The 24,699-nt window shown below is 43.8% G+C and overlaps 1 protein-coding gene across 7 annotated transcripts in view; it reads right to left on the reverse strand.

Annotated features, from left to right (window-relative positions):
- mtmr4 (myotubularin related protein 4) overlaps nucleotides 1–24,699 on the reverse strand; it is a 255,708-nt gene that overhangs the window by 113,615 nt on the left and 117,394 nt on the right. For 4 of the 7 annotated variants that reach the window (XM_072469397.1, XM_072469391.1, XM_072469392.1 and 1 more), the window contains exon 3: nucleotides 12,650–12,739. In XM_072469397.1, the coding sequence (XP_072325498.1) occupies nucleotides 12,650–12,739 (90 nt within the window). Of the gene's footprint in view, nucleotides 1–12,649; nucleotides 12,740–19,083; nucleotides 19,328–24,699 lie in introns of those variants that run through there. The other 3 variants (XM_072469396.1, XM_072469395.1, XM_072469390.1) reach the window with 1 other exon arrangement.

Consider the following 24,699-nt stretch of genomic DNA (forward strand, 5'->3'; position numbering starts at 1 on the left):
GGTTATCAAAATTGAATGGAAGAAAGTCACGGGAATGTGTAACTCTAATGGAAATATGCAGTCAAGACAATTCGAAATGTTCTGTAATGTTTATGATAGATTTTATGAATAAAGTATATTTTTTGAAAAAAAAAGAACCTGGGAGTCAGGCACAACCATTGCAAGAAGAAAGCAGCCTGGGTTTCGAACCCAGAGAAGACATCCGCATTGAGTGATTGTAGCCTGCCAGCCTCCTTCACAAAGTGAGGGTAGAACCTGAAGCTCAGCTGTGAGTCTGAGTCATACTTTGTTGAGTAAGAGAATTGTGAATAAAATTGCGTTAAACCGTGAACCTGTTTTGTCCTTTGTTCATCCTGTTTTGTCCTTTGTTCATCTTGCAAATAAGGGCAGCTGGGTAAAACTTCTACAATAATGCTAAGGTCAAAGTACAGGTCAATAATTAGATTATTACTGAGAAAAGAAAATGATTTCAGTCACACTGAACTTATTCAGCAAATATGTTAAAAAGCATTAAAAATATTATAATAATAGCCTTCATTAGTGAAGTTTCAGTGTCAGTAAGCCTGACAAGTGGACTTACATTATCACCGCAGTGAAGTTACTGTGAAAATCCACAAGTAAACTGGTCAAAAGTATCAGAGGTTTAACAAGTACAACATTCAGACTATTCTGAAAAATTTCTCTTTATATATATATATATATATATATATATACCAGGGATCTGGGGTTCGATACCCGGCTTCGATCACTGTCTGTACTGAGTCTGCACGTTCTCCCTGTGTCTACGTGGGCTTCCTCCAGGCGCTCCAGTTTCTCCCACAAGTTCCGAAAGACTTGCTGTTAGGTGAATTGGACATTCAAAATGCTCCCTCAGTGTACCCGTACAGGCGCCAGAGTGTGGATTTTCACAGTAACTTCATTGCGGTGATAATGTAAGTCCACTTGTCAGGCTTACTGACACTGAAACTTCACTAATGAAGGCTATTATTATAATATTTTTAATGCTTTTTAACATATTTGCTGAATAAGTTCAGTGTGACTGAAATCATTTTCTTTTCTCAGTAATAATCTAATTATTGACCTGTACTTTGACCTTAGCATTATTGTAGAAGCCAAGCATTTCTAATACAACTAGTATAGGTAAAAGATAGCTGTTTAAGCATAAATATTAAGCCCCAGTTTTAAATACCCATTTAAAATGAGAATTTCAGCACCCATAACCTCAGGTCATGACAAAACACATAGCTTCAACAGAGGCACAAAAAGGCCTGACACATGCATAAACTAATTGGAGATAAAGACAACATTTTCACTAAGATATTTTCAAAGACAGTTTGACATTAAGAAATTAGCTGTACCAGTAATCAGATCAAAGACGAAGCAGGCACCATAGCAACATGAAGGCACATGTTCACAATGCAGATAACAGCTAAGTCAGCAGCAGAATATCGCATTCCATAACATGCACAAGTATTCAAACATGAAACAATTAAAACTAATGTTGCACATTGAAGATGGACAGCTTACCGTCAAATCAAATGTGTTTGAGTCTAACCCAAACCAATTAGGATTATATTGGGGTGTGATTAGGTGACTTAAGACAGGTATGAAAGGGTATAACTGAAAAAGTTTCGCCCCACCATTTTGGAGTGTTTTGTTGGAGTGCTTTGGAGTGTTTTGTTTTAGTGTTTTGTGTTAGGGAGTGTGTTTTAGTTTTGTGTTTTCAGCGTTCTGAGTTGGAGTTTAGTTTTAGTTTAGTTCTCTCTCTTTTTCATATTTCATTTCCAGATTTTGACCTTTTAAAAGACTTTCGAGCTGTCTGCCTAAGCAAGAAGATAATGTCTTTGATTCTCTGAAAGCTTCAAATTGTCTACGAAGACCTTTTAAATGACTATCAAATTGTAATCAATAGAAAACAAATAAAACAATTCTTATTGGTACCTGAGAAGTTTTAACTTAAATTTCTACTGAGTTCCAGTAATCGCAAAGTGCTGCTGGTAACCGAATAGTAGGAATACTATAAATTCCTTCAACTTGGCGTAGTCCAATGTTAGGAATCTAACAACTATACAGTGCAAAATGCACCCTCCCGTCAGAACACATGCTTTACCCTAAACTTATTGTACTGCTGGGTATTTTCCCATAATTCAAATGAGCACATCCCAAAACTTTCCCAAAAGACTTGCCTTTATACTGCAACTTTCACAATTTCAGGACAACCCAAAGTGCTTTACACCCAATGAAGCATTTTAAGTGCAATCATTGCTGTAATGTTGAAAAGTACCTTATAGAAATCCAAAACAACAGTGCCATGCACCTACTCTCATGATAGTGCTGCCAACTTAGGCCTGGTTCCTTGGAGCTGAATTTGATCATGCACAGGTAGATTTGACAAGAAAAGCAAATTTTGCTCGTGAATTTCCAATTCGGGCTACATTCTTCAATAATTGGGGGTGGGTTGTGTAAACAACTGTTGGAAAAAGGCAACTGATGGGAAAAGGAAATGATTTCAATCACATTGAACAAATTCAGCAAATATATTGAAAAGCATTGACTGTACTTTGGTAGCAATACACTAAAATCTTAGATCAAACTCTGCAAAGAAATACAAGCAATTCAGATTAATAATGAGCAAGCGGATTCAAAATAGTTAGCCTGTTGGCAATGCCAATGATGGAGGTCATTTATCTTTGTCAGTGATAACTAGCTCCAAAAGCAAGTGGTTAATGTTTCAGGATTGCTTATCATGTGCTTACAACAGGAGGTACCAGCATCATAGAAAGGCAAATTATCTAAAAGGAAAGCAGATTCAAGATGCATCAGGGCAGAGGGATCTGGATGCTTTGTTCATGAATCGCAGAAAGTCGGCATGCAGGTACAGCATGGAATTAAAAAGGCAAATGGAATGTTACCATTTACTGCAAAAGGACTGGAGTATAAAAGTAGAAAAGTGGTGTTGCAATTGTTGGTGAGACCACATCTGGAGCAATGTGTCCACTTTTGGTCTCCTTATTTGCGGAAGGATGTGGTGGCACTGGAGGCAGTTCAGAGGATGTTCACCAGATTGATTCCAGGGTTGAAAGGTTTGCATTTGACGAGAGATTAAACAGTTTGGGCTTATTCTTGCTGGAGTTTAGAAGGATGAGAGAGGATCTGATCGAGGTATATAAAATACTAAATGGGACTGATAAAGTAAACGTAGACCAAATGTTCCCCCTTGTGGGGGAAGGTCATGGATATAGGTTGAGAGGCGGTAGATTTAGAACTGAGATGAGGAGGAACTACTTCTCACAGAGTGTGGTGAATTTGTGGAACTTGCTGCCCCACAGTGCGATGGAATCAGAGTCATTAAATGGTTTCAAGAAAGAGTTAGATATATTTTTGATTTTTAAAAATGGGTTAAAGGGATATGGGCAACAGGTGGGGAGGTGGATTTGAGACCAGGCGAATATCAGCCATGATCTGATTGAATGGCGGAAAAGGCTCGAGGGGCTGAATTGCCTAATTCTGCTCCTAATTCCTATGTTCCTACCATGTAAAGGGCGTAACCAAATTCTTTACACAATTATATTTTCTTTGAAAGACAAAACTCATGTGTTCCTTTTTCAGAAGCAGAGATGGCAGGTAATTTTTACAAGATTTGTTCATGGAATGTGAGCGTAGCTGGCTGTGGCAGAATGTATTGCCCATCCCTAATTAGCCTTGAGGGGGTAGTTAAGAGTTAACCACATTGCTGTGGGTCTGGTGTCACATGTAGGCCAGATCAGGTAAGGATGGCAGATTTCCTTCCCTAAAGGACATTTGTGAACCAGATAGGATTTTACGACAATCAACAATGGTTTCATGGTCATCTTTAGACTTTAATTCCAAATATTTTACTGAGTTTAAATTCCATCACCTGCCGTGTGGATTCGAACAAGGGTCTCCAGATTATTATTCTTGTTCTCTGGATTACTAGTCCAGCGACAATACCACTATGCCACCACCTACCCAGGTGTAAATGTCACCAAAGGTGGGAGACCAGCTTGATAGCCAATTGTAATAAGAGTGGGTTAGTCATAGATATCACTGTCTGATCAGTCTCTTGGCTAGAGTGAGGAAAGAGACCTGCAAACCCCTCCAGCTCAAACAAATGGATGTCAGAGAAGTAATGAAGAATAATGGCAGAATGCACGGTCATTTCACTCCTGCCCTCCCAGGCAGATTTCCTCTGGTCACTGGAAAAGGTACCGCTAAATCACAAACAGTGAGTCAAGGCAGTACACATTGGAATTGAATCAGGAGCCAGCTACATTTGGAATCACTTTGCAATGTGCATGAAAGGTTTTTACCGTTACAGAAGCTACAGTTCTGAAGAAAGAAAGTGAGTTCGGGAAATGATTATTCAGTATAAATACAGCATTAACTATCCAAACTTCTGCCATCGGGGGTGTGACACACAACATATAGTTACAAGAAAGAACATGAAAACACCCGGTGTTCAAAACCGGTGTTCAATACACACTTGATAATTAGTGGTCCTGACACAACCGGTTCAGCCTTGTATGCACGAGATTACAACATGATCTCTGCAGCCTTCTCATGCTCCATAACTTACCCGCCCCAATCCTCATGGTTCCAAATCTCTCTCAAATTCATGTCCAGATATAGTTCCACAGGAACCAATCATCCTCTGGCATCAAACCCAATTGGCTATTCCCCATGGGGGAGCCTAAATAGAGCTGATTAAGTAGGAGAAACAAGTTATTCCATTTAACATAGCCCTTCAACATCTTCAAAACCATATGTATTTAGCGCATCAGTTCTGTGCATCTTACAAAGACTTATTTATTAGTACAGCTTTTCATTGTTCACATACATCTATAAGTTATATCAACACAAATCAAGACCTATAGGAAGTCCACCACTGAGAGCCAGCATGGACACAATGGCCCAATTTACCTCTGTCCGTGCTGTAAACTTCAATTGCTCTACATTGTTGTTTCTTGCTCTGAGGAATTTTCACTAAGACTACATTCCTTCCTGAAATAGCAAGACAATTCTGCTTTACACACCTTAATGTACAGAGCTGTCAGCGTAACAACCTGCTAAATGCACCATCACTTTGCATGGTAAAAACAGAGGAGACACACAGTGTTTGTTGAACAGCTCCCATTGCATATGACTGAAGTAGTCGTTACATGAAAGATTCACTCTGCTTCAAGATCCAAAAGTAGATAAATGAAATGCATTCTTGTATAGAAATTGAATGAAGAGGCTACAGAACAGAGTTTGTTTATATCTGATAGAGTGGGGAGTTGCAGGGAATCTTTATTGATACATTAAAGTTCCTTAGTGCTCCAACAAATTCAACCCCAAATGTGACATTGGAGAGAATGGTTGGTGTAGGGGTGAAGGGGCTTGGATGGAAGGGTGACTAAATGAAAGTCCGTCCAGGAGGGCAGGAATGAAATTTATATGCATTCTGCCATATTCTGTGTTAGGTCCCTGGCATCAATTTGTATGGCTTATGGCACATTCCATTTCCTTGGCGTTCGATTGCTCAGGCCAAGAGACTGATCAGAGAACAATATCCATAATTACCCTGCTTATATCACAGTTAGCCACAAAGTTGTTCCCTCCGTCTTTGCGCATTACCTGATGTCTCTCTGAATAGAAAGAGTTGAGTTTTGTCTTTTAGAAGAGATATAATTGTAGTGCTATGTAAGTGAACACCTTTAACTAAGTTCAACCCTATACTACACAAGGATAATCATCTGTACCATAGAGGGAAAACAAACTGGTGTATAATAGACTGGTGCTTCATTACACAATAGAACCTGTATCACTGAAATTATGGCACAGGTTGGCAGACTGTGTGACTAGGAGGATACTGCAAGAATCTTGGGCCCGGACTATTCACAAACTATGTTCATGGTTTGGATGTGAGAACAAAATTTAATATTTCCAAGTTTGATAATGACACAAATCTAAGTGGAATATGAATTGTGAGGAAGATACAAAGAGGCTTTTAGGGATTTAGACAGGCTAGATGAGTGGGCAATTATATGGCTTATGAAATATAATGCAGAAAAAGCAAATATTTCTTAAATGGTGAGAAATTGGGAGGTGATGAACAAAGGAACCTGGTCCTTGTTCACGGGTCACTGAAAGCTACCATGCAGGTGCAGCAAGCAATTAGGAAGGCAAATGGTATGTCGATTTCGGCGGCGTGAGAGCAGCTGGTTAGTCAGTTTCAGCGGGAGCATTGCGGAAGGAGGGTGCTGGGAGGTAAGTCAACCTTTAAAAGCACTTCTCTTTGCAGGGGCAGGCCAGTCGATTTCGGCGGCGTGAGAGCAGCTGGTTAGTCAGTTTCAGCGGGAGCATTGCGGAAGGAGGGTGCTGGGAGGTAAGTCAACCTTTAAAAGCACTTCTCTTTGCAGGGGCAGGCCAGTCGATTTCGGCGGCGTGAGAGCAGCTGGTTAGTCAGTTTCAGCGGGAGCATTGCGGAAGGAGGGTGCTGGGAGGTAAGTCAACCTTTAAAAGCACTTCTCTTTGCAGGGGCAGGCCAGTCGATTTCGGCGGCGTGAGAGCAGCTGGTTAGTCAGTTTCAGCGGGAGCATTGCGGAAGGAGGGTGCTGGGAGGTAAGTCAACCTTTAAAAGCACTTCTCTTTGCAGGGGCAGGCCAGTCGATTTCGGCGGCGTGAGAGCAGCTGGTGAGTGGTGAGTCAGTTTCAGCAGGAGCTGAGACTTTTTCTCTTTTCTTTAAATTAGTTGTTTAGGCGGGATCAGGAAGTCGACCCGCGGACGTCTGGGAAGACCCTCACCAATAAATTCTGGTGGAGAGGAAACCCGAGACACTACACGTGTAGTGTCTCCCACCCGCCCTCCTCCTCTAACCTAATAATAAAACCCATTGGTCTGAGGTAAGTACCATATTTTTATTATATTATTATTATTTTTTATAAAAATTTAATTTAGTTGTTAGCTAGATCTTGGTAGAAAGTTAGAGGAATGGCAGGGAAGGGAGTACAATGTTCCTCCTGCAGGATGTTTGAGGTGAGGGATGCAGTTAGTGTCCCTGCTGATTTTACCTGCAGGAAGTGCTGCCATCTCCAGCTCCTCCAAGACCGAGTTAGGGAACTGGAGCTGGAGTTGGAAGAACTTCGGATCATTCGGGAGGCAGAAGGGGTCATAGATAGCAGCTTCAGGGAATTAGTTACACCAAAGATTGGAGATAGGTGGGTAACTGTAAGAGGGACTGGGAAAAAACAGTCAGTGCAGGGATCCCCTGCGGTCATTCCCCTGAGAAACAAGTATACCGCTTTGGATACTTGTGGGGGGGACGACTTACCAGGGGTAAGCCATGGGGTACGGGCCTCTGGCACGGAGTCTGTCCCTGTTGCTCAGAAGGGAAGGGGGGAGAGGAGCAGAGCATTAGTAATTGGGGACTCTATAGTCAGGGGCACAGATAGGAGATTTTGTGGGAGCGTGAGAGACTCACGTTTGGTATGTTGCCTCCCAGGTGCAAGGGTACGTGATGTCTCGGATCGTGTTTTCCGGGTCCTTAGGGGGAGGGGGAGCAGCCCCAAGTCGTGGTCCACATTGGCACCAACGACATAGGTAGGAAAGGGGACAAGGATGTCAGGCAGGCTTTCAGGGAGCTAGGATGGAAGCTCAGAACTAGAACAAACAGAGTTGTTATCTCTGGGTTGTTGCCCGTGCCACGTGATAGTGAGATGAGGAATAGGGAGAGAGAGCATTTAAACACGTGGCTACAGGGATGGTGCAGGCGGGAGGGTTTCAGATTTTTGGATAACTGGGGCTCTTTCTGGGGAAGGTGGGACCTCTACAGACAGGATGGTCTACATCTGAACCTGAGGGGCACAAATATCCTGGGGGGGAGATTTGTTAGTGCTCTTTGGGGGGGTTTAAACTAATGCAGCAGGGGCATGGGAACCTGGATTGTAGTTTTAGGGTAAGGGAGAATGAGAGTATAGAGGTCAGGAGCACAGATTTGACGTCGCAGGAGGGGGCCAGCGTTCAGGTAGGTGGTTTGAAGTGTGTCTACTTCAATGCCAGGAGTATACGAAACAAGGTAGGGGAACTGGCAGCGTGGGTTGGTACCTGGGACTTCGATGTTGTGGCCATTTCGGAGACATGGATAGAGCAGGGACAGGAATGGATGTTGCAGGTTCCGGGGTTTAGGTGTTTTAGTAAGCTCAGAGAAGGAGGCAAAAGAGGGGGAGGTGTGGCGCTGCTAGTCAAGAGCAGTATTACGGTGGCGGAGAGGATGCTAGATGGGGACTCTTCTTCCGAGGTAGTATTGGCTGAAGTTAGAAACAGGAAAGGAGAGGTCACCCTGTTGGGAGTTTTTTATAGGCCTCCTAATAGTTCTAGGGATGTAGAGGAAAGGATGGCGAAGATGATTCTGGATATGAGCGAAAGTAACAGGGTAGTTATTATGGGAGACTTTAACTTTCCAAATATTGACTGGAAAAGATATAGTTCGAGTACAATAGATGGGTCGTTTTTTGTACAGTGTGTGCAGGAGGGTTTCCTGAAACAATATGTTGACAGGCCAACAAGAGGCGAGGCCACGTTGGATTTGGTTTTGGGTAATGAACCAGGCCAGGTGTTGGATTTGGAGGTAGGAGAGCACTTTGGGGACAGTGACCACAATTCGGTGACGTTTACGTTAATGATGGAAAGGGATAAGTATACACCGCAGGGCAAGAGTTATAGCTGGGGGAAGGGCAATTATGATGCCATTAGACGTGACTTGGGGGGGATAAGGTGGAGAAGTAGGCTGCAAGTGCTGGGCACACTGGATAAGTGGGGCTTGTTCAAGGATCAGCTACTGCGTGTTCTTGATAAGTATGTACCGGTCAGACAGGGAGGAAGGCGTCGAGCGAGGGAACCGTGGTTTACCAGGGAAGTGGAATCTCTTGTTAAGAGGAAGAAGGAGGCCTATGTGAAGATGAAGTGTGAAGTTTCGGTTGGGGCGATGGATAGTTACAAGGTAGCGAGGAAGGATCTAAAGAGAGAGCTAAGACGAGCAAGGAGGGGACATGAGAAGTATTTGGCAGGAAGGATCAAGGAAAACCCAAAAGCTTTCTATAGGTATGTCAGGAATAAGCGAATGACTAGGGAAAGAGTAGGACCAGTCAAGGACAGGGATGGGAAATTGTGTGTGGAGTCTGAAGAGATAGGCGAGATACTAAATGAATATTTTTCGTCAGTATTCACTCAGGAAAAAGATAATGTTGTGGAGGAGAATGCTGAGCCCCAGGCTAATAGAATAGATGGCATTGAGGTACGTAGGGAAGAGGTGTTGGCAATTCTGGACAGGCTGAAAATAGATAAGTCCCCGGGACCTGATGGGATTTATCCTAGGATTCTATGGGAGGCCAGGGAAGAGATTGCTGGACCTTTGGCTTTGATTTTTATGTCATCATTGGCTACAGGAATAGTGCCAGAGGACTGGAGGACAGCAAATGTGGTCCCTTTGTTCAAAAAGGGGAGCAGAGACAACCCCGGCAACTATAGACCGGTGAGCCTCACGTCTGTAGTGGGTAAAGTCTTGGAGGGGATTATAAGGGACAAGATTTATAATCATCTAGATAGGAATGATATGATCAGGGATAGTCAGCATGGCTTTGTGAAGGGTAGGTCATGCCTCACAAACCTTATTGAGTTCTTTGAGAAGGTGACTGAACAGGTAGACGAGGGTAGAGCAGTTGATGTGGTGTATATGGATTTCAGCAAAGCGTTTGATAAGGTTCCCCACGGTAGGCTATTGCAAAAAATACGGAGGCTGGGGATTAAGGGTGATTTAGAGATGTGGATCAGAAATTGGCTAGCTGAAAGAAGACAGAGGGTGGTGGTTGATGGGAAATGTTCAGAATGGAGTACAGTCACAAGTGGAGTACCACAAGGATCTGTTCTGGGGCCGTTGCTGTTTGTCATTTTTATCAATGACCTAGAGGAAGGCACAGAAGGGTGGGTGAGTAAATTTGCAGATGATACTAAAGTCGGTGGTGTTGTCGATAGTGTGGAAGGATGTAGCAGGTTACAGAGGGATATAGATAAGCTGCAGAGCTGGGCTGAGAGGTGGCAAATGGAGTTTAATGTAGAGAAGTGTGAGGTGATTCACTTTGGAAGGAATAACAGGAATGCGGAATATTTGGCTAATGGTAAAGTTCTTGAAAGTGTGGCTGAGCAGAGGGATCTAGGTGTCCATGTACATAGATCCCTGAAAGTTGCCACCCAGGTTGATAGGGTTGTGAAGAAGGCCTATGGAGTGTTGGCCTTTATTGGTAGAGGGATTGAGTTCCGGAGTCGGGAGGTCATGTTGCAGCTGTACAGAACTCTGGTCCGGCCGCATTTGGAGTATTGCGTACAGTTCTGGTCACCGCATTATAGGAAGGACGTGGAGGCTTTGGAGCGGGTGCAGAGGAGATTTACCAGGATGTTGCCTGGTATGGAGGGAAAATCTTATGAGGAAAGGCTGATGGACTTGAGGTTGTTTTCGTTGGAGAGAAGAAGGTTAAGAGGAGACTTAATAGAGGCATACAAAATGATCAGGGGGTTGGATAGGGTGGACAGTGAGAGCCTTCTCCCGCGGATGGATATGGCTGGCACGAGGGGACATAACTTTAAACTGAGGGGTAATAGATATAGGACAGAGGTCAGAGGTAGGTTCTTTACGCAAAGAGTAGTGAGGCTGTGGAATGCCCTACCTGCTACAGTAGTGAACTCGCCAACATTGAGGGCATTTAAAAGTTTATTGGATAAACATATGGATGATAATGGCATAGTGTAGGTTAGATGGCTTTTGTTTCGGTGCAACATCGTGGGCCGAAGGGCCTGTACTGCGCTGTATTGTTCTATGTTCTATGTTAGGTTTATTCGAGTGCAGGAGTAAAGATGTCTTGCTGCAATCGTACAATGTCTTGCTGAGATTATTGTGAACAAGATTGGTCACCTTTCTAAGAAAATAAATATTTGCCACGAGGTTCACCAGACTGATCCCGAGGATAGCTGGGGTACCCCATGAGGTGAGACTGGGCCTATGTTCTTTAAAGTTTAGAAAGATGAGAGGTGGTCTCACTGAAGCATGAAGGAGTGTCTAGAACCAGGGGACACAGTCTCAGAATAAGAGGTAGGCCATGTAGGAATGAGATGAGGAGGAATTTCTTCATTCAAGAGGGTGGCAAATCTTTGGGATTCTCTACCCCAGAGGGCTGTGGAGGCGCAGTCATTGAGTACATTCAGGTCATAGATCAATAGATTTCTAGACATTAAAGATATCAAGGGATATGGGAATGGTGCGTAAAAATGGCATTGAGGTAGAAGATCTAGTTGAATGGCAGAGCAGGCAAGAGGGGCCAAACGGCCCGTTGCTGCACCTATTTCTTATATTCCTATTAAGAGGTCATCTACATGCTAATTTATAGGTTTTACTTTCTGTGGTAAGTTTGATAAGCATTCAATGTACAGACGCATAGTGGTGCAAATAGGCCAGCAACATATGGTGACTCACCACTCACGGGATTGCTCTTCCTCACCACATAGTGCTAGCCAATTTGCACTTTAACAAGTGTGTTGCTCAGTCACCATGGTTTTACAACAGAATCTGGGTCTATATGCATCAACCTGTAGTCCTGGCAGAAACTTGCTCGTTCTGGTTAAAAAGATATTGAATGGCATGGTGCTATATTAGTCTGCGCCTTTAATTCACCACAAAAGAGAATCCAGTTACATCACAAAGGGAGAGCAAACACAGTTCCGCTCTGTGCTGCTACAGAGTACCCATATTATTGAAATTACAACACAGGAGGCAGCCATTTGCCCCTTCACATCTGTGTTGCTTCTTCAATTGAAGCAATCTCCTTTAGACCTTGTCCTTCCCCTGCACGACTGTCATATTTAAAATAGATTACAACGTGCTTCATGTATAATCAGTTCTCGGAGAAGAGTAAACAGTAAAAGAGCAACTGCTACAGTTACATTATAGTTGGTTCTAGAGAAGCAATGAAAGGAATTTAGAAACAAAAAGCTGGGGAACAAATCCATTACACTTCAAATTCAAATGCCACTGAAGCCTTCCCACTCAAAAGTGCCAGATGTACTGGAATTCTATACCCCACACAAAGGCTTAGCAAAAATGGCAGCCGGTTTTTGTTTAGCATGTTCACGAGGATAGTGTGATATTTAGCTTTAGTGCTCACAATAGGTACACTTGAACAGTGTAACACACCCAATAGTACTAGATATGTGGCACTCGAGCACTTCGAGTGAAGTGCTCAAATTATAAATCTGTCACCTGGGATATAGTGGAATAAGGTAAGAATGGCAACAAGTAGTATTGACATGATGTTTCTTACAGTGGGACAGATATGTTCAAGACACCAGTGATAGTGCTGATGCTATTTGTATGGTGTGTAATATTAAAAGGGGCATGCAATGCATAGCATGGTGTCATGCTATGCTTAGACACAGTGCATCATCATTAGGCGAGGGTAAAGGAAAGCATTAGCATGCTGAATGTAACTTTGGGTGAAATGGGGACAGGGAGATAGGCAGGTTTTGCCACACTCTCTGGCAAGACACGCTTCTGGGGACAGAGGAATAGTCATCAGTGAGCAATATCATTGCAGACAGTACCTGCAGGTCCTCCTCCTCCTTCACCAGCTCTTTCCGTGGGAATAGGTCCTTGGCCTGGATGTACTCCAAACTGGGTGTTCCCTCCTCACCCTGTCAACAAAAACAGACATGGATCAATAAGGTGGATATCAAGCTCAGAATAGGCACAGCATACTTAGAATTGAGGAAACTACAATAGATACAATGTGAACCCATGGAGCAGACCCCATGGAGGTTAAGGATGCTCAGCGAATGCATTTTGATTAAGGTCCCATAAATAAACCTCCCTCCGCTGGAGTTTACAATACTTCATAAAAATGAAGGTTGGCTTTTGTGTTGCAACAAATGAGCAATCCAGTTCATCCTCACACCCAAAGGCACTGCCACGATAGCAGAATCACACCAACTAAATAATCATAGAATTCCTAGAGTGCAGGAGGCAGTCATTTGGCCCATCGAGTCTGCACAGACCCTCTGAAAGAGCACCTTACCTAGGCCCACTCCCTCACCCTATCTCTGTAATTCCACCTAATCTACACATTTTTGGACACTTAAGGGACAATTTAGTATGGTCAATCCACTTAACCTGAAAATCTTTGAACTGTGGGAGGAAACCGGAGCACCCAGAGGGACACAGGGAGGAAGTGCAAGCTCCACACAGACAGTCACCCAAGGCAGGAATTGAACCCAGATCCCTGGCACTGCACGGCAGCATGCCAACCATTGTGTCAACCCCACTGTGCCACTCCATAATGAATAATAGAGGGAATACAAGCTCTAATCAGAACTCAGGATGTGTATATTGAACTTAGTACCTGTTTCTTAATGCCAATCAGAAGTACAACTTTCTATTACAGGAATCCAGTTATAATCCAGTTAGGGACCAGTGAGTGACATTTTGTTTAAAGTCGATTGAACTCCCAGTTACCCACTTTGAGAATAAAGCCACAAGATCCCACGATTTTAAACAAAATAAACTTTACAATACAAAGTCAATTTACAATATCCATCTTATACTCTAACATCCAGAATAAATGTAAAGTAAATTGGAGTTAGCAAACAAACTGTGGTCAAACACACATATGGCACACTAAAGGGCAGATGTAACCAAGACAGATTGCATAGGTTTCTCACAACCCACCCAAATGTCAGTGACCACTGAGTTGTATAATATTGTCAAAACTTTGTCTCCCTGATGAGGGACTGCAACCCTTCACTTTCAAAGATCTAGCCTCTGAAATCCCTCAAAAACCATGCTGACTCAGAGTGCTTCATCAACTGCTCACCTCCTAATGGTTCAATTTCTTCTCCTGAGACTGCTTTCCACAGGATTCCCAAAGCAGCATTCTAACCACTAATTACTGACATCTTTCCAACTCTTCTGCAGACCGCTAGCTACCCTAAACTGACACCTCCCTGGGTTTCTCTGAACTCGAGTCTCCCAGATGCACCGAGTTATAAACGGCTCCCATGGCTTCTTCTGAGCCCCAACTATCTCCAGTACTGAACCAGCGGCCATGGACAAACTCCCAAAGTATGATAAACATCAGCATTCCTACCTAATTTTCATACTATAAACCAGTGCTCTTGAGGATTAAGTTCCAGACAACTCAATTGGAATAATATTGATCAATCTCAATCTAACCTAACTTCCTTTGGAAGCACTGGTATAACTTCCCCAGAGGAATTAGTACAATGGCTACAGTAACATACTGTTTATTTGAGGATAGAGGATGTAATAAACTATGTCACTCCAGCACACACATGAACTACTGAATATTCAAGCATACGATAAGAATACATTGCCACCATCTACGCAACGCCGCATTCAGCAGAATGCCGTTCAGTTGCATCAACAGATCTAAACAGAGTTAAATTTAGAAAGTACTTTTTACTTTAATGCCAGTATTTAATCAGCAAGGGAACAAGTTAAGTTCCTGAGACCTGAGGATGTCTGAGACTACTGCCATGAAGCACTTCTGCTGTCGTAATGTACAATTTTAAGAAAGTCTGCATTATGGAAGATGGAATCCTCCAATTAAAAGATCACCCTCTTTCTCCAACAAGTGAACAGCCGGTTTCACACAAACAGGAAAGGATTGCCAGAAGACAAAGTTAGAGGCTGTTATAATGGAACCCACAACATTGGGGTATCAGAGGTCAGTTTTGCAGGACATTTGCATAATTGTTAGATGCAGTTTGTTGAACTAACAAGTTTGTGTCAATCAGGAACACCACCTCATCAAAAAAGGTAGATCGCTTGGCTTTCAAGTTTGCATCAAGTCAACTTTGATATGAAAGCAGTTAGTACTTGAAATTTTAACATATGTAAATCATGAAAATAGTTCATTCCAAAACTAACTTTAATAGAACAGTGGCTAAACTTGCCTTTTCACCTCTCACTCATTCTTGAGAACATTTTGTCTTCCCACTCTCAGAAACACAGAATGGGAATGTGAACTTGAGCAGCTTGTAATAGAAAAACAAGGGCAATTAGCCTGGTATTTTTCCTACAGCATCAGATTGATTGCCTTGCTGTGAACCTGGAATAAGGCTTCATAAGGATTTGACAGAATCGTAGAATTTACAGTGCAGAAGGAGGCCAATCGGCCCATCGAGTCTGCACCGGCCCTTGGAAAGGGCACCTTACCCACACCTCTACCCTATCCCCGTAACCCAGTAAACCCACCCAAACCGTTTTGGACACCAAGGGCAATTTAGCATGGCCAGTCCACCTAACCTGCACATCTATGGACTGAAAATAATTACTAAAAAAAACTGAATGCTGTGTATTCAAGTTCATTTTATCTTGATAATTGTTTCCAGTCCGTCTTCCATAAAATGTTTGGAAAATGCTTGTGTAACGTTACAATCGCGTATGTAGTAAGGATCCTACATTACAAACGTCCTCCGCACTTATCATTTATTGATATTAAGCAGTAAAAGGTAGCACTCCAGATCATGCAGGATACCAGATTTGCGCTCGTGACGAGTGGCATTGCACCGAAGTGAATATCTACAATAGAGCGCCATCTTTTTGACAAGGTCACATCATAGATCTCCAGCGCTCCAATGTAACAACGTGGGGCACAATGGGAGAGATTGGTTGACTTGCCAAAGGACCAGATCCAAATCTGAAAGCTTAAACCCAGTTGTACGAAAAACAGGATATTCTTTACATCAATGAGGCAATGGCACCTAGGACAAAGAGTAGGACAACATCTCAATGGTCAGTATTAGCGAATGGGCACCCGAAAGATATGGGGCGGAATTCCCCCCCCCCCCCCCCCCAACGCCGGGTGGGAGAATCTCCCGGGCGCCACGCAAGTCCCGCCACGCCGTTCCGAAGCCCGCACGCAATTCTCACACACACACACACCCCCCCCCCCAAACCGGCGCGGTGTGAATCATGGCTGGCCGCTGGGAGAATCGCCGCTTGCCGTTGGTAACGGGTGAGCGGCGATTCTCCGGCCCGGATGGGCCGAGCGGCCTGCCCAACACGACAGGCTCCCGCTGGCGCAGGAATGCTGTGGGGGGTGCGAGGGGAGTTCCTGCACCAGGGGGGGCTCAAAAGGGGTCTGGTCCGCGATCGGTGCCCGCCGATCGGCGGGCCGGCCTCTCTGAAGGAGGACCTCCTTTCCTCTGCCGCCCCGCAAGATCCATCCGACATCTTCTTGCGGGGCGGACGCGGGCAGGACAGCAACTGCGCATGCGCGGGTGACGTCATTTACGTGGCGCCGGTCGCGTCATTTACGCGGCGCTGCTTTTACGCGCGCCAAGGCCCAGCGCGCGTAAATGACGCAGCGCCGCTCCTAGCCCCCCGGGGGCGGGAGAATAAGGGGCTGGGAACGGCCTCCGACGTCGGAAACACTCCGGTTTTCACTCCGGCGTCGAGATTTAGTCTCCCGATGGGAGAATTGCGGCCATGATATTGGATGCCCTCTAACATCGGTATGATTACATATTACTGATTGCCCAGTTCTAAAGGGTTTGAGTCAGCATTTGACACACCATCTAACACATGAGATAATATTTGTTGGATGTCAGGATATTCTACTGCAAAATTATTTGAATGGAGTTATTATGGCGAATAAAGCTACAGAGAAAGCTTGGGCAATGATTCTGAAGCAGGCAGGGTACAAAACCAAACCTAAACGTAAGCTGGATGGAGATGGGGAAGTGCTTAAAGTTGCTGTGCAAAATACCTTGCAAAAAACGATCAACCAAGGCAATCCAGGTGTCACCAGACCACCAAGATCTGAACAGATGATGGCTACAATAAAACATACGTGTACTTTAGTAGCTGAAGCATCAGGCAGACAATTCCGATGTACTGGGAATGTTTACTGCAGGTGCCAAATAGTGGACTTTTCAAAAGATATAGCCTGGCAGATGCTAAATGTAATGTGCTGTCCCTTTTGGATAATGCAGCACTCAATTTCCTGGACTTGGCTGACCTTGAGGTTACAGTTGGAATCTGTGTGCAGGCTGCAATATTCACTTGGTTGCTGTAGTAATTAAATAGCCTGTGGGAATCTACAATGCAGCTTCTGTATAAGCCACAGGTTTTTTTTCTTGTTATAAGAATACGAATATTCCGTCAGGTGAACAACATTGGCTTCAGGCAGCAGTAAGCCCCCTCAGGTTCTTAGAATTACATAGATGCACTGCAGGAACTCACCAAAGCTCCTTGGACAGCACCTTCCAAACCCATGGCCACTGCCATCTAGAAGAACAAGGATGGCAGACAAATGAGAACACCACCACCTGCAAGTTCCCCTCGTCACTCACCATCCTGACTTTGAAATATATTGCCGTTCCTTCACTGTCACTGGGTTCAAACCCTGGAGCTCCCTCCCTAACAACCAGGGGTGTACCTACACCACATGGACTGCAGTGGCTCAAGAAGGCAGCTCATCACCACCTTCTCATGGATGATTAGGGATGCGTAATAAATGCTGGTCTACACAACGAAGCCCACATCCCTTGAATTAATTTTTTAAAACTTGGGAGAGACCAGTTCATGCTCAGATTGATTGAGACGCGCACTCACATTCACACAATAAAAGGTACAGCTCCGACTTCATATGCATGCAGTTTAGGAACTTCTGAAACTTACCATTACCATTCACTTTTAAATCATTTTCTTTCTCTCAACAAGTTGATGGACATTTTATACTGGTATGCCAGATCCACTCCTGCTGCTCCTTATTTCACAGGACATCATTCCAGATCTCTGTCCACTAATGTCTACCATGTTCCATAGCCCATTAATTTGGACCTTTGATCATTATTCCCTACTATGTTCAACAGTTCATTAATCCAGAACCTCTTATGTTAATTCGTACTGTGGACCGTAGACCATTAATCTAAACTTTCTCCTGCTAATCTCTAGAATATTCTGCTGCCCATCAAACTGAACTCTCACCTGTGTTCTTTGGTTCATCAATATGGGACCTGGTGATGCCAATATCGACTGTTTTACATATCCTGTTAGCTGTATCTACAACTAAATCTTACTCTGCTCCCCTCTTCAGCAATTTTGTCCATCACCTGCCAATCCCCACAATGTTTTACAGCCCATCAATCCAAAATTCCATTAATAACAATCTGTGTGGCACAATTGATCATTCAGTTCTGACAAGAAAAATTCTAACAGGGCATCACCACAGGGTTCAATCTCGAACACTCTTTTGTTACAAACCTACTGTATCTGGAGACAAAGATACCAAAAAGATGAAAAGCTCACTGAGCTTTCATGAACTGGGCTGGCAGAGACTGAACCCAATATAGAGGGCTGGGTGCGTTCGCAAAATTACTTCAACTGATAGCACTATAAAGCCACAACAGCTGTCTCTTCCCAAAATGCCACAGCATCAGATAGAAGCAGTGGCATAATGTTTTCTTTGAAACAGCATCTGGAGACACCCTACCCTCATTATTGGTTCTAGATAGAACAGCATGGCTGACCATCCATCAAGGTCAGTAAATACATTTCAAATATTCATAATTCTCAAATACCAGCTTTTCTTTGCATTCCTCTTAAAGTAGCAAATATGGTATTCTTATGAATATCATGCTGAAAAGACAAGAGCCTGAATATAATCCGAAACCACAATGAAAAATGCAAAAATAGCCAAAGACTAAATATTCAAGAATTAAGCAGTTGATTAAAAACAGAACAATCTTCAGAATAATAGAAATCTCAAAATAAACACATTCTTTATTAATGCTGAGCCAACATGTCCACGTGAGCACCTGAAAGCAGTGCTGGCTCGGCCCTGTTCAACAGAATATGCTTAGTCACCAGTCGGCCTCTCCTTCCTAATAACATCAATAGGTTCAATTAGATTTCCTCCCCTGTTCCCTGACACATCGCAAATCAAGAATTATCCAGCAACCCTTTGCTGCACAGGCCTCAAAGCTGAAAGGAAAAAAAAACAGCAGAGACTCACAAAGCAATTCAGCATGGAACAGCTGACGTGAGCAGCCAGACTCATGTTCAGTGAAGACCAGTCTGATCCTGCAGTACATGGAGCCTAGACAGAAGTACAGAGGGTGTATCCAGCCCCGGCACAGACCCCTTCATCGCTGCTTCTCTGCTATCAAATAGAAAATGATGAACACACACTGCCTAGAAAGTGAATAATGTAAGGGAGCATTTCCCAGACTGTGTCCAATCAGCTCATTCCCTGCAGCAGGTGCACATTGCTGTACTACTGCTCGAGAGACAGGGTGAAATGAGGTTGTAGCTCCTCCTACAGAGCATCACTCAGTGCTGTGTGAACTGTACTGCATCAGAGGAAGCTCCCACTGCAGAGAGCTGCAGTCAGCTCTTGTACAGGACACTGGCTGAAAGCAAAGTACCTCTGTATCCATTTGGAGCAATTTGAATTTATCACAGATAATTGAACATTTTTCTTTGGAAGATTATAAACCTTTCTACAAGAGTTTAAAAGTGGAATCTATTTCAATTCATAGTGAGTACGCATCGTTGAATTTACACTCTTCTGTACAGTTATTAGGAAGCAAGAGAGTGCAGAATGAATAGTGCACGATCAAAAGCTGTATCAAGCACTAAAAATCTAATTTGGCTTGGGATCAAAAATGTATATGGATGCCTGACACAATCCATTAAATAATCACTACCTAATATTAGTGCAGTGCCCTATCTGTGCCGCCCATCACTATTTTGACACAGTTTGCTATTTCCCTCTAGTGGTAAACATTAAATGTAATTCCACTATCATGGACTGGGTGTTTTCACATCATGAAATAAGAGTTTGATGAGGAGGGAAAAACAAATCGACTGCGGGCCGGGAGAGCTGAAGACAATACCAGGTGGATGGCGAGGGGGAAGGACCCAAGAAGGTCTTGACTGACCGAGACTCCTCAGAAATGAGAAGTAAATACAGACCTTGACTTGAGGGAGAGACTGAGAAGGATGGAGATAAAGTCATGGGGGAGGGGTAGCGATCCAGACAACCCCCCAAAAAATGGAAGAGTGGATCATAGGCATAGTTAGAGACAGGCCAGCTTAATCAGCCATTTAAAAAATCATCCCATAACATCAATAAGTTCAAGACAGTGAGAAATGCCAAATAAAGCTATTTTCACAAGGATCAGGCCAAGAATGTATGGTTAGAAAGAACACTTGAAATACTACAAAATATGTTCCTTTCATTTTAGCAGCGCTAAACATTAACAACCAGAACACCCTGATGAGGAGGCATGCTGCTGCAGAATGCCTGGCAGAGGTTTGCATTCAACAAAAGCTAAAAATGGTACCAGCTTCAATGATACACATTAGCCATTATTTTATTGTTGAATTTAACATGCTCCCTTCCCCCACTTGTGTATTTCTCCATTCCGCCTATAAAATCAGTAATAGATGGTGAACAACAGAAGCAGCAGCTCATCAATCACTGTCTTCCTCTCCTTGTCTTCCTCTCCTTGCCCCACCCTGTTAGTGGCTCGGAGACTCAGTATAGTTATGCTGTGTACAATGACTCACATAACAATCGAGTTACACTGTGCAATATTAAACATAGGCTGTGTTTTATGAAAAAAATACTATTTTGTCTTATACGTCCCACCAATCACAAACCTACAAACTGCTCTTCTTCAGGATCGATGGGTTCGGAAGCGAGCAAAAGTATTCTTTACTTCACTTTACATTTATGATTCAAATCCCACTCCTGTTCTCCACACCACATATTAGTTGCCAGATCTCCTTTTGAATGCTTGAACTAAGCAATATTCCTTTCCTTCCTGTGGAGAACTGTTTTACCTCTGTTCTGCCTCTTGGACAGTCAGTTGGAGATTAAAACTCACAAGGGAAGGGTTATTGTAAACATAAAACCACTGATTAAACACATTAATTAGTACACCAATGAGCCACATCATGGTTCACCTGAGTCAGGATTCATCATCTAAGTCTGACTCCTCATGAAATTACAAATCTGCATCAGCAATTTTGATGAAAAGATGGAGGAAATGTTGGTGGGCAATTTCTGTGCAATGCAATTCCACATGTTTTCAGTTTTAAAATTGACGTAAGGATAGTATTTCTTATCCTTTAGCTGTCGTTGGTTAATAACCTATTTTCCATCCTCGGGCAATAGCAAAAGAAATTACCAGAACAACTCCATGTTGCACACAAACCAGCCATGAATACTTAATGAAGCAGTACGGGACACAAGGGGTGGGATTCTCTGTCCCGCCACACCAGATTTCCGATGCGGCCACCCCTGGGGTTCTCCGGCCCGTCAGCCAGCCATTGGGGTTTCCCATTGTGGGCAGCCCCACGCCTCAGGAAATCCCCAGGCTGCCGGTGCAACAGAGAATCCCGACAGCGGAGAATCCAGCCCAGAGTCTCAAATATCAGATTTTCAAAAGGAAATACACCTTCATAAAAATATTTAGCAGGTAGAACTCACCCCAAAAAACAGGAGAATTTTTAATTTGGTATTTAAGATAATTTGCAAGACTGCTGTACTGCAGAGATTTGCTGAGACATCAGTATTAGTTGTCATTATTTTGCTGGGGAATTCAATCCCAATGACACATTCCAATAGGTTGCAGCACTACATTACAATGATCTTGCTGCAACCATAAAGGAAAGCAATAGCATCAGTCCTCTGAACAGCAATGCAAGGTGCTTGTATACAGGCAGGACAGAGGCATGCTCAAGGATAGGATCAGCAACCTCAGGGTTCACATTCTGCATTAGGGAATATCGAAAAACATCCACTGGGAACTTGCACTCATTGAAAGATTAGGCCTGTGATAGATTTTAGTGACATCCTACCCAGTAACTAAGAAACACAAGTTTTGAGCCGAATGTCATAAGACCATAAGACATAGGAGCGGAAGTAAGGCCATTCGGCCCATCGAGTCCACTCCACCATTCAATCATGGCTGATTTCAACTCCATTTACCCGCTCTCTCTCCACAGCCCTTAATTCCTCGAGAAATCAAGAATTTATCAACTTCTGTCTTAAAGACACTCAACGTCCCGGCCTCCACCGCCCTCTGTGGCAATGAATTCCACAGACCCACCACTCTCTGGCTGAAGAAATTTCTCCTCATCTCTGTTCTAAAGTGACTCCCTTTTATTCTAAGGCTGTGCCCCCGGGCCCTAGTCTCCCCTGCTAATGGAAACAGCTTCCCTACGTCCATCCTATCTAAGCCATTCATTATCTTGTAAGTTTCTATTAGATCTCCCCTCAACCTCCTAAACTCCAATGAATATAATCCCAGGATCCTCAGACGTTCATCGTATGTTAGGCCTACATTCCTGAGATCATCTGTGTGAATCTCCGCTGGACCCGCTCCAGTGCCAGTATGTCCTTCCTGAGGTGTGGGGCCCAAAATTGCTCACAGTATTCTAAATGGGGCCTAACTAATGCTTTATAAAGCTTCAGAAGTACATCCCTGCTTTTATATTCCAAGCCTCTTAAGATAAATGACAACATTGCATTTGCTTTCTTAATTACTGACTCAACCTGCAAGTTTACCTTTAGAGAATCCTGGACTAGGACTCCCAAGTCCCTTTGCATTTTAGCATTATGAATTTTGTCACCGTTTAGAAAATAGTCCATGCCTCGATTCATTTTTCCAAAGTGCAAGACCTCGCACTTGCCCACGTTGAATTTCATCAGCCATTTCTTGGACCACTCTCTTAAACTGTCTAAATCTTTCTGAAGCCTCCCCACCTCCTCCATACTACCTGCCCGTCCACCTATCTTTGTATCATCGGCAAACTGAGCCAGAATGCCCCCAGTCCCGCCATCTAGATCGTTAATATACGAAGAGAACAGCTGTGGCCCCAACACTGAACCCTGCGGGACACCACTCGTCACCGGTTGCCATTCCAAAAAAGAACCTTTTATCCCAACTCTCTGCCTTCTGCCTGACAGCCAATCGTCAATCCATGTTAGTATCTTGCCTCGAATACCATGGGCCCTTATTTTACTCAGCAGTCTCCCGTGAGGCACCTTATCAAAGGCCTTTTGGAAGTCAAGATAGATAACATCCATTGGCTCTCCTTGGTCTAACCAATTTGTTACCTCTTCAAAGAACTCTAACAGGTTTGTCAGGCACGACCTCCCCTTACTAAATCAAGAACAAAGAACAAAGAACAAAGAAATGTACAGCACAGGAACAGGCCCTTCGGCCCTCCAAGCCCGTGCCGACCATACTGCCCGACTAAACTACAATCTTCTACACTTCCTGGGTCCGTATCCTTCTATTCCCATCCTATTCATATATTTGTCAAGATGCCCCTTAAATGTCCCTATCGTCCCTGCTTCCACTACCTCCTCCGGTAGTGAGTTCCAGGCACCCACTACCCTCTGCGTAAAAAACTTGCCTCGTACATCTACTCTAAACCTTGCCCCTCTCACCTTAAAACCTATGCCCCCTAGTAATTGACCCCTCTACCCTGGGGAAAAGCCTCTGACTATCCACTCTGTCTATGCCCCTCATAATTTTGTATACCTCTATCAGGTCGCCCCTCAACCTCCTTCGTTCCAGTGAGAACAAACCGAGTTTATTCAATCGCTCCTCATACCTTATGCCCTCCATACCAGGCAACATTCTGGTAAATCTCTTCTGCACCCTCTCTAAAGCCTCCACATCCTTCTGGTAGTGTGGCGACCAGAATTGAACACTATACTCCAAGTGTGGCCTAACTAAGGTTCTATACAGCTGCAACATGACTTGCCAATTCTTATACTCAATGCCCCGGCCAATGAAGGCAAGCATGCCGTATGCCTTCTTGACTACCTTCTCCACCTGTGTTGCCCCTTTCAATGACCTGTGGACCTGTACTCCTAGATCTCTTTGACTTTCAATACTCTTGAGGGTTCTACCATTCACTGTATATTCCCTACCTGCATTAGCCCTTCCAAAATGCATTACCTCACATTTGTCCGGATTAAACTCCATCTGCCATCTCTCCGCCCAAGTCTCCAGACAATCTAAATCCTGCTGTATCCTCAGACAGTCCTCATCGCTATCCGCAATTCCACCAACCTTTGTGTCGTCTGCAAACTTACTAATCAGACCAGTTACATTTTCCTCCAAATCATTTATATATACTACAAAGAGCAAAGGTCCCAGCACTGATCCCTGTGGAACACCACTGGTCACAGCCCTCCAATTAGAAAAGCATCCCTCCATTGCTACCCTCTGCCTTCTATGGCCTAGCCAGTTCTGTATCCACCTTGCCAGTTCACCCCTGATCCCGTGTGACTTCACCTTTTGTACTAGTCTACCATGAGGGACCTTGTCAAAGGCCTTACCGAAGTCCATATAGACAACATCTACTGCCCTACCTGCATCAATCATCTTAGTGACCTCCTCGAAAAACTCTATCAAGTTAGTGAGACACGACCTCCCCTTCACAAAACCGTGCTGCCTCTCACTAATACGTCCATTTGCTTCCAAATGGGAGTAGATCCTGTCTCGAAGAATTCTCTCCAGTAATTTCCCTACCACTGAAGTAAGGCTCACCGGCCTGTAGTTCCCGGGATTATCCTTGCTACCCTTCTTAAACAGAGGAACAA

This window comes from Scyliorhinus torazame, chromosome 12 (assembly GCF_047496885.1).
Source record: "Scyliorhinus torazame isolate Kashiwa2021f chromosome 12, sScyTor2.1, whole genome shotgun sequence".
Lineage (NCBI taxonomy): Eukaryota > Metazoa > Chordata > Chondrichthyes > Carcharhiniformes > Scyliorhinidae > Scyliorhinus > Scyliorhinus torazame.